This window comes from Heterocephalus glaber, unplaced genomic scaffold, assembly GCF_053883595.1.
Source record: "Heterocephalus glaber isolate CG9 unplaced genomic scaffold, H.glaber_assembly_v1.0 deba00001662, whole genome shotgun sequence".
Lineage (NCBI taxonomy): Eukaryota > Metazoa > Chordata > Mammalia > Rodentia > Bathyergidae > Heterocephalus > Heterocephalus glaber.
This window is the reverse complement of record NW_028258403.1, coordinates 5,544,825-5,554,945: the sequence shown is the minus strand read 5'-3', so window position 1 is coordinate 5,554,945 and position 10,121 is coordinate 5,544,825. Positions and strand designations below refer to the sequence as shown.

The following is a 10,121-nucleotide window of genomic DNA, read 5'->3' as shown; positions in this document are numbered from 1 at the left end:
AGCTAGATTTGTTGTAAATCTTACATGTGGACTTTTGGTTTTGCTGTCCTAGTTTCTGTTTCTGTTTCTGGATTTTTATGGAAAAGATCCAAACAGTACTCTACTGCCACTGCTACTACCATCTTCCTAAGATGACACAACAAAGCTGAACCAAGATTCTCTGAGACAAGACACACCTAGGAATGAATGGCTCATCCCCCTCACTTTCAGGAATCTGTTTCCTGGGGGTTACCCTGGCCACAAAAGACCCTCAGTCCCAGCCTGTGCTAGGATGTGTGGTGAGGGTTGGCAGATGCTGATGTCCACAATTCTAGGAGATAACTTCTGATGACTTGGGTATTCTGTGAGACCTCCATGGGAGATGGAGAAAGGAAAGGAAAGGAAATCCCCTAGAGCAGTGGTGGTGAACCTATGGCACGCTGTCACAGCGGGCTGTCTGTGTCACTGAAAGCTCTGAAAGGTTCACCATCACTGCTGCTGAGACAAGGAAAATCATAGGCAGGAAGCTGGAGTCATCTAACGGGTACTTACTGCGGGCATCAGGGAGGACAATTCACAGTAGTGCTATCTTCTCAGGTCTCCTGGGACATGAATCTGTAGTAATGAGCCCACATGTCTGGTCTTTCTTGACAACTGAAGACACCTATAGGAGCCCGTAGACTTTTTCCAAGTGGAATCTGCAAAGAGCACCTACCTCCCAATCACCTGGGGTGGGGGTGGAGGTGGGAGTCTCTGCCTACCTTTGTGATTCTTCAGAAATTGTACATCATGGCAAACTAAAGACTGTCCCTCTCAACCCTACCAGGCCAATGCCGCACAGCACACATGACCCACTCAGAGTTGACCAGTTTAACACTTTTAATTGAAAAGCTGCCTGAGGTGGCAACCAGGCCAGAAAATATTTCTCTCTCTCTCTCTCTCTCTCTCTCTCTCTCTCTCTCTCTCTCTCTCTCTCTCTCTCTCTCTCTCTCTCTCTCTCCCTGTTTCCCCTCACTTGCCCCACCCCTCCCTCTTCTGCCTCTCCACCCCACCCCCCACGCCTGTTCTCCGAGTACAGAATTGGGTCCAAAAGCATGGGGCATTCCTCCAGGAGGAAAGCGAGGATCCTTCCACTAGGCCTAGCTCGATTCGCTTTGCTTGAGAGGGTCGAGGCTTTCAGCGGTGCCAGTCTCCGGAGGCTCAGGGGCACTCTTCACAGTCTTGCCTAGGGTGCCCCCGCGGCGGGTGCTGAACGTTTCTGAGCCAGTGGCCTCCAGCATCTTGGCGACGAAGCCCAAGCCTGCCGAGCGCAGCAGGCTGCCGCCGGCGCATGCGTACAATAGCGGGTTCACGCTGCTGCTCAGGAAGGCCAGAGCGATGCACACGTAGCGGGCGTTCTGCAGCTGTTGGCGGGACTGGGCTAGCGTCCTGGCCAGCGCGCGGCTCCCCTCGACCAGATTCACCACGTGGTAGGGCAGCCAGAAAGCCGCGAAGGCCACGATGATGAGCACCACCAGGCGGCCGGTGCGGCGGCTGCGGCGGAAGCGCCGCGCCTGCAGCCGACGGCTGATGTCAGAGTAGCTGCCCACCACTACCAGGAAGGGCACCACGAATCCCGTGAAGGCCTCGAAGAACAGATGAAAGGCCCTGTGCCTTTCGCTGGGGTACTCTGCCTTGCAGACTATGGTCTCCTTGGACACCCTCATCACCGTGCGGAACACGAGGACTGGCGTGGCCAGCAGGAAGGAAGCCACCCAGATGCCTGCCAGCAGCCACCGGGCCGCCGCCTTGGTGCGCATCTTCTGGGACAGAAAGGGACTGGCCACTGCCAGGGAACGGTCCAGACTCATGGCCGTGATGAGCAGGACACTGGCATACATGCTGACTCCACAGATATAGTGGCACAGGCGGCAGCCAGCCAGTTTAAAACTCCACGTGCGCTGGGCCAGGAAGTGCAGGAAAAAGGGAGCGGTGAGCAATACGGCCAAGTCAGCCAGGGCCAAGTTCAACACCATCAGGGCAGTGACTGACCGCTTCCGCATCCTTTTCAGGATGCTCCACACCACAAAGGTGTTGCCGGGAAGCCCCACAGCCAGCGACATGGACAAAAGGATCATAGACAACAGAGGTATGAAGGTGTTACCTCGAGAGGGGGGGGCTGCAAGAGTTGTAGTGTTCGTGTTCATCACAAGGACCTGGAGAGTGAGGGTGGACACATGTATGAGGGTAGGAAGCCGAAGCCCAGGGCACTCCTAGCCTGAGTAGTCTGGTCTGTCTCTGAGATCAGCAGCATAAGAGTGCCCTCCATAACACATTTCCCATCACTGCCAACTGACCCTTCTCAGTGCGAGCTGTGCCTGGTGTGGTGGCACATGCCTGTAAGGCCAGCCCTCTGGGAGGCAGAGGTGCAGGGAAGATCACAAGTTAATGCCCAGCCTAGGTAACTAACTTAGTGAGACCCTGTCTCAAAATAAGAAACAAGAAAAGGATGGGCATGTTGTTCAATTCCAAGACCTTGGTTCTATTCGCAGCAGGGGAATAGAAAAATAGTTTCCTAACTGGGCCATGTTTCTGCCCACAGACCTAATTGCAAAATATACAGCGGCGGCAGCGGCAGCAGCAGCAGCAGGAGCAACATTTCCAGACCTTTCCAGCCTCCTTCCCTTAGGAAAGGGCCCTCAAATCCAGAATCAAACTGGGAGACTTTCCTCACTGAAGGGACACCCTGTGAAAGGTTAGCTCCTCTGTCCCTGGCCCAGTCTTTAGTCCCTCAGTCCCATTGACTTCTACCGGTCACCTACCCACTCTCCCCAGGGATACCAGGATAGACCGGGGTTAAAGCGGTTGGGAAACATTACTGGACAAGCTTTGAAGGCAAATCCTCCCAGCTCCTTTTATAGTGGCCAGGTTTTCTTTGGAGATTCCTTGGCACCTTCTTTCATAGCTCCACCCGGTCTCCCACCACCACCACCACCACCACCGTCCCTCCTCCTAGGGTACTTACATACAAGTTTTGCCAGATACTGGTTGGAAGCTGGTGCCAATCCCAGGGTCAGGACAAGGTAGCTGATCCCTAGATCTGTCCCAGTGCCAGGGGCTTGGCCCTGGGTCTGGGTGCTGTCAGCTAAGTCCGCCAGAGAGGAAGTACCACAGAGCAGGGGAGGGGGAAGGTGCATCTTCCTGAGGGTGGGGCTGAAACCCTAACCCTCCCTTCACTAGGAGGGGATGAGAAGAGCCCTGGAAGGGGCAATGAGAGGAAAGAGCGGTGTGGAGAGTGAGCTGGCGGGGCGTGATCTCAAGATACAGGTCCAGACTGGAGAGATTAACAAAGCAATGAATTGTATTGTAGGAGAACGAGGGAAGGAAACTGGAGGGAGTAACAGGCTCACAATGAGAGGCCAGAATTCTGGTATCCACAAGTATTTTTTCTTTATATTTCACATAGAAATGTGTGTATACTATAGATCTTCAGATTAGTGAGAAGTGTGAGCTGACGCTGTGACTAGGTTCTGGGTCTGGGCACAGGGTAGATAACATCATGATTTAAAGAGAGCATGCCAGTAAACCAAAGGGGAGAGCACCTTATTCTTGGCTTCAGTTCAAGCCACTGTCAGGGTTGCAGGCGGTGGAGGGCATCTTCTAGCACCTCCCCTCCCTCCCTTCACTTAAAAGGATGATTCTACTCCAAATCAACCAATTCTCCATTCTCTTTGGTAGAAGCCAGTGTCTAAATGGCTGTGGTATCACACAGAATACCAAGTTCTTCCTCTTCTCGCAACCACTCACACTGCATTTGCCCATGTGGCTACCCTGCTGAGTTTGGATTTAGGCACTGAGTGGTGGGCAAGCAGATCAGCATCCTTGTGTTGGTTACTTTTCTCTCATTGCTGAGACAAAATACCCGACACCCAGAGTTAAAGGGGGAAGAGGTTTATTTGGCTCACAGTTCAGAGGTTTCAGCCGGTATTCAGCTGACTCCAAGACAGGGATGGCAAACAGACATCCCAGAGGAGAAACTACATGCACACACAAGGTAGCAAAGACAACAAGAGGGTTTAACAGCATCTTTCTGCCCCTTTTGTCTTATTAGAACTACTGGGATTAAGGCGTGCCAAACCAGTCCCTCACGTGTAGAGGTTTAGTAATCATACGCCCTTAACCTCAGCATCACACATTCCAGATTCAACTACCTCTGAAAAAGAAAGTCCCACCTCCTCTGCATGAGGCTTTGCGGGGGAGGCGGGGACAGCTAAACACAAACCATAACAATCCTACATTCCCACAGCCTTAGGTGCTCCAGGTGTCCCTTTGACAGGCAAAGGAAATAGAGGCTGAGCTGAGCATGAGCAGAAGTGAGGACACAGGGACAGTGATGCCTCATACCAAGAATCCAGGGATGTGGAAAAAAAAAAAAAAAAAACAGCACCAAAGTGTCACTCCTCTCTCTCCCTGAGTGGAAGGATGCCTTTTTTCCTTGAAGTCTCCTGTGGAAGCTAAGAACTAAGAATCCCTTCCTTCAGTCTACCACAAGCCTTCCTGCTTCTCTTTCAACCCTGCCACTTCACAGGAAAGATGCAGGGTGTAATGGTGGCCATTGAAGTCCCTTACATTTTCCAGCTGCCCCACTTGCTCTGGGTTGAGAAAAGCCAGAGCAGAGTTGACCCAGTAACTGTCAGGCGGAGGATATGATGAAAACAAGTGGGCTGAAACCGCAGCAAGAACTGAAGGCTGGTTGAGGAAGGATTTTCTGACCACACAGGGTGTGTAAGCTGGGGAATATGTAACAGAGGAAGTCAGTGAACCTTTGCTCTGAGTAACAGGACAGGAAGAAACCTACGTTTGGTGATAGAAACTTCCAGCTCAGAGCTCCAGGAGCAACTTGAAGCCCCTTTAGAAACTGGGTGGTTTTGCCTCCTCTCTCAAGCTTCCCCCCACCTCATCTCCCTAAAGGGCCTTTCTTCCCCCATCAAGTAAGAGGCAGTCTAAGAATACTCCCTGGTGTCCCAGATCAGAACCCCTCCGACCTCAGTTTTGGTGGCCCTGGCATGACCCTGAGTTCTAGATTTCCTTTGCTCTCTTCACTTTTGCCTGGAGGTTATAAACAGTTTAACAGTCACTTAAAGCAGACCCTGGGGTGATGGTCAGAGTAACCACCCAGGTGACCAACTATCTCAGTTTACTGGGGGGCTGATGACTGAGACAAGGGACTTTCAGTGCTAAAACTGAGAAAGTTCTGGGCTAACTGGGATGGGTTGGTTATATGTGTGCCTGTGAATGTCCCCTGAAAAGATTCCCATAATATACTCCCAAAATCAAAAGTATCAGGATCCAGAACAGTTTTTAGACCTACCAATAGAGAAATTTCAAAAGGTGGGGACTGAGAAGTATTAGAGAAGGGGTTAGGAAAAGTGAGCAGTCCTGGGAGGTAGCAAGACTCAGCAAAGAGAGAAAGGAGAAGTGTACCTTCCTGAGAAATACTTTTTTCCAAATAATCTGGCCATTCATCATGCTCCCCTCACTCTCAACCCTTAAACTTCCTCTGGCTGAGCCAGAGCTGGCTCCTGAGCACCTTTTCAAGACTGCCCTGGGTGGGGCGGTCAGGTGGTCAGGTAAGTCTTTGACTCCCAGGCCCCTGCATCACTGTCCTTGTGTGCCTCTCCAACTGTACCAACCACAAGAGCGGCAGGAACACTTCTTTTCAAAGCCCATTGATTTACCTTCCCCTTTCAGACCAGTTTCTTCCCCCAGCCCCCAAAGAATGGATCTCATCTTTATCTCCATCTAAACTCCCATACCTTTCCTTCCTCTTTCTCCCTTTATTTCCAGAGGGGTTCCATGGATAAGCCTAGGGGAGCCAGGCCACCCAGACTGAGGAGGACAGGGCAGGATGCCACTGAAGGCTGGCCACACTGTCCCTCCCTGGACTGGACCAGCTGGGAAGCAGGTGGCGTCCATGCAATTCAAGCTTGATGAACCACCAAAGGGAGCACACTTAAGCCATCATCCTATGGCTTCCAGTATATTTCGCAACAGCTACTGGCAACAGGTGAGCAATGCTGGCACATGAGTCCACGCCAACCTCCAAGCACATGATATTTTTAACATGGGCCATCCCCACCCTCACAACCCCTCAGTCTGGAGGAATCTGGGCCTGCCCCAAGTGTGTAATAATCCTGCTCTGCCAAATCCAAACTGTGTTCAGAGAAGGGTCCCCAAAAGCCCCAGAGTGGTGAATTTCAGGGGGCATGGGAAGTTTCAGGGAAGAGCAGGCCCAGCCCGTGCGGGGGTTTAGTGTCAAGGATCCCATTCTTGACTGCCCCTCTTCAGCCCGCCCCCGGGGTCTCCATTGCCTCCAACCTGCCCCACTACTTTTAGCCGAGGAGTAGTTCGGAGCTCCATGGTGCCTTCCCTAGAGCGGCTGCCCCCTCGGGCTTCCCAGGAACCCTCGAAGAGCCGCATGAGGAAACGAGGACCAGCCCGAGGCAGCAGATCCCCAGCGGTGAAGACGTAGAGCACCGGGTTGACGCTGGAGCTGAAGAAGGCCAAGGCCGTGGTTCCAGCTCGGACTGCCTGTCCGGCCCCACCCAGCCTCGCCAAGGCCCCTTCGGGTGGAGCGAGTACGGCCACCGCTTGCAGCAGGTTGACTGCGTGGTAGGGGGCCCAGAGCAAGCCGAAGGCCAGCACGATGGCGCTCACCAGCCGGCCCACCCGCGCGCCGTGCCTCCGGGAGCCCCAGCGGGCGCCCCACACCCGCGCCAGAGTCACACTGTAGCAGACCAGCATCAGCCCAAAAGGAAGCACGAAGGCGGTCAGAGTCTCCAGGCCCAGGTGTGCGGCGGCGTGGGCCGGCGACGGGTGGCACAGCTGGCACACGCGGTCACCCCAGAGGTGGCGGTAGACAGCGGCCGGGACGGCGAGCAGCAGGGCGGCCAGCCACACTGCCAGCAGCAGGTGGCGGGCCAGGGCCGGGCTGCGCAGCCGGGGCGCCAGGAAGGGGCGGGTGACTGCGAGGCAGCGCTGCAGGCTGAGCAGGCTGGTGAGCAGCACGCTGGCGTACATACTGAGGGCGCACACGTAGTACACCGCCTTGCAGCCTGCCTGGCCCAGCGGCCAGGTCTGCCCGACCAGGAAGGCCACGAAGAGCGGTGTAAGCAACAGCACCGCGCCGTCAGCCAGCGCCAGGTGCAGCACGAGCGTTGCAGCCAGTGGCCGTCCCTGGGCGGGCCGCCAGCCTGCCAAGCTCCACACCACAAAGCCATTTCCGGGCAGTCCTAGCAGCGCGGCCAGCAGCAGGAAGGCAGTGCCTGTGGCCCGCGAAGCCTTGGAGCTCAGCAGCGTCTCGTTCCCCGGGGGACTGTAGCAGACCGTCATTCTTCATCTCCTACAGGGGGCTGGAAGGGGCCATAGAGGGCGCTGAGGGGTGGGGCCAAGGCCCTATACTAAGGGTGCTAGGCGAGAAGGCACTGTGCATCTCCTCGCACCTCCCTCCACTTCCCTGTAACCTGCTCCCCTTGCTCTGGGAGCCTTGACTTCCTCGAGGACCCTGAGCCCCAATTCAAACACGACTTTCTTAGAACCCAGATCAGCTGCTCCCAGTCATCTGACCTACTCCCCTCCTAGCACCTTCCCAGAGCTCAGTGGTACCCAGAGCCACAGTCCTCACTCCAGGATCTCATTATGTTCACCTCTACCCCTCTAGCCTGGCCCCTTCCTCTTGGTCCAGCCCCATTTCTTATACCTCAGGGCAAAAGTGGGCAGTGGGCTGCAAAGGCGCACAGGCAGACCTACTTACTCAGCAGGGAACAGGCAAGGTTGGGGATCTGCAAGAGGCCTGGGAAAGGTGAATGGTGAAGCCGCAGTGGGTGAGGCTCCTGCTCCTGTCCTGTGACTTTCACATTCGCAGAGGGTGAGGTGAGAATAGGGAGGGACAAGATGGGGCTTATCCTGGCCCTTTCCTGGGGCCCTTCCTGCGTGTTATTCCTTCCCATCACTAACAGGCCTAGGCCTGTGGGAACCTGCCTCCCTAGAAAACAGGACAAAGCTGAAGGGGTGCAGATAGGTGCCCTGGAGAAGAAGGGGAGTAAGAGCACTCTGCTGAAGCCTGATCCTAGGCCCTGCTTCGCTCCCATCACTCCTCCCTCTCCGGCCCCTCCTTCCAGTCCACCTTCTGCAGCACTTGTGTTCTCTGGCCTCCCTGGCCAGTGCTTGGCACAGAGATTGACCCAAACAACTCACTCTTCCAGCTGGTCTCTCTTTGCCTGTTTTCAGCCTTGTGATCCTGCAGAGCCTCTTTATTTCCTCAGTTCCCAGCTCACCCTCTCCCATCTCTTGCTTTGGGCCCTGCCATCTACCCTCCACTCTCCAGGCTCTCATTAGGTTCTTAGTGACAACTTTTAAGGCATGGTTCTAGGGCCTGGAGGAAACAGGGACTTCAGAGTTATAAAGAGCTCTTGACCTTGTTGGGGAGTCATAACACAAGCATGAGAGGCCCATGTGATGAGGCTATACCAGGGTACAAGACAGGAAAGGGTGCAGTGGTAGAAACATACTGAAAAGAAGCCTCTCTTCTTGGAGAGGTCAGACAAAGCTTGGAAATGAAGATACTTGAAAGAGACCTGGCAGGTAGAGTGGTGGAAAGAAGGGCCTCTGTCCAATTGATGGCCACAACTGGGATTCCCTGGGAACAAGAATACCAGCGCCATTGTCTTAGTTTGTGTTCCTCTAAAGCAGAGGCTGAAATAAAGGTACAGGTACTCCTGTATTGGGGGGGGTCACCTCAGGAAGAAGACAGGGTAAGATAGGAGAGGAAAGCCAAGAAGAGTGTTAGTGTGTTCCGTTGGTAGGCACTGGATACCTCTGAGAAATGTACAGAATTCCCGTTGTTTGGGGACTGCCCCCTGATGCCTGTATTTTAAGGGTCTGAGTGAGCTGCCACAGCTTCCATCAAAGCATCTCCCATATGGGCCAAACTCATAACTGCATTGTCCCAAGAGTAGTGGTAGGACAGTTCCCACAAGGGAACATCCCAGACAGCTCAAGATGGCATCCGCTGGGATTCCGAAGAAAAAAGCTATCAACACCTGGATGATTAGTCCAAAATATTTCCATCCTTATAGTATGGGCAGCACTGTATCCTCGTGACACACAGGGAGAGGAAGATACATTCTACCTACCTCTTGCCACAGTTTTTGTGAGGGTTTAAGAAATCTGGGTCGGGGCTGGGTCTAGTTTCTTTCAGTGTTTTTGCCCAATATCATAAACATCTTTATCAATGCCAGAAGCACTCAAGGCCCCAGCTGGGCTCAAGCCTGCATGAGAAATGCAGCTGCCTGGATCACAGGATGGTCGAGGTAGTCTGTGTTTCTTGGTCAGCACACAGAAAGCAGGCTAGGGAAGCTGGGGGCGGGGAGTCTTATGCCTCCTGTACAGGGAAGCTCAGATGGTGCTCATTTGAGGAGTGCACTCCGATTCTGAGCTTCACTGCGGCCACTGACGACAGAGATGGAATGCAGGGTACCAAAGGACACCTCCTGTCCCACTCACATCTTATTCATGTTCGTTTATTGGAAAAAGGAAAAAGGGTAAGAGAAAAGGTGACTATTACAATGTCACTGAGCATGCAGTTCTGGCAAGTGAAACCAGAGAAATGTTGAGCCAGACCCTCTCCAACCAAGGAGGAAGGAGCAGGTAGGCAGGAAGGCTACAGTTGCAGACAGATCCACAGATCAGGATCCATCCTCTCCTCACACCACTCCCAGACACACTGCCTCACACTCACCTTCTCTAGGCCTCACTCAAGCTGCCACCCTATTTGCCACACTTAGCCAGTTTCTCACCCTGGGCACAACCTTTTCCAAAAGCTGCAGCTTACCGTTTTTCCAGTAGGTGGCACAAAAATAGTGCAGATCACTCACAATGCAGCTTCTGGGAGGCTGGGAGCCAGAAACAGATCCTATAAAATTCCCTCCGAAAAAGAAAAACCAAAGTTCCCTCCACAGAAATAAAAACACCAGAAGCCACATTCTAATTTTTTCATATAATTCCTGTTTACCCTCAATGTCTTAACCCCTCCCCGCCTCACACCACCCCCCACCCCAGCTTCATTGGCTTTTGCTGGGCAACCCTGCAGATGACCCAGTCTA

At 53.6% G+C, this 10,121-nt stretch overlaps 2 protein-coding genes across 5 annotated transcripts; both read right to left on the bottom strand.

Moving 5' to 3' along the window:
- Positions 1-843: 843 nt before the first annotated feature.
- Ltb4r (leukotriene B4 receptor) lies at positions 844-9,985 on the bottom strand. 3 transcript variants are annotated; one of them, XM_013065303.3, is made up of 2 exons: positions 9,851-9,985; positions 844-2,174 (listed from the first exon to the last, which is right to left on the bottom strand). In XM_013065303.3, the coding sequence occupies exon 2, from the start codon at positions 2,163-2,165 to the stop codon at positions 1,119-1,121; it is 1,047 nt and encodes a 348-aa protein (XP_012920757.1). In that variant the 5' UTR covers positions 2,166-2,174; positions 9,851-9,985; the 3' UTR covers positions 844-1,118. The 3 variants fall into 3 exon arrangements, with proteins under 3 accessions (XP_012920757.1, XP_087053158.1, XP_004864145.1); XM_087197032.1 differs by lacking the exon at positions 9,851-9,985 and adding an exon at positions 7,772-7,865; XM_004864088.3 differs by lacking the exon at positions 9,851-9,985 and adding an exon at positions 2,984-3,726.
- Ltb4r2 (leukotriene B4 receptor 2) lies at positions 3,894-10,013 on the bottom strand. Of its 2 annotated transcripts, none has more exons than XM_004864087.4 (2): positions 9,851-10,013; positions 3,894-7,370 (listed from the first exon to the last, which is right to left on the bottom strand). In XM_004864087.4, the coding sequence occupies exon 2, from the start codon at positions 7,348-7,350 to the stop codon at positions 6,274-6,276; it is 1,077 nt and encodes a 358-aa protein (XP_004864144.1). In that variant the 5' UTR covers positions 7,351-7,370; positions 9,851-10,013; the 3' UTR covers positions 3,894-6,273. The 2 variants fall into 2 exon arrangements, with proteins under 2 accessions (XP_004864144.1, XP_087053157.1); XM_087197031.1 differs by lacking the exon at positions 9,851-10,013 and adding an exon at positions 7,772-7,867.
- Between the last annotated feature and the right edge of the window lie 108 nt (positions 10,014-10,121).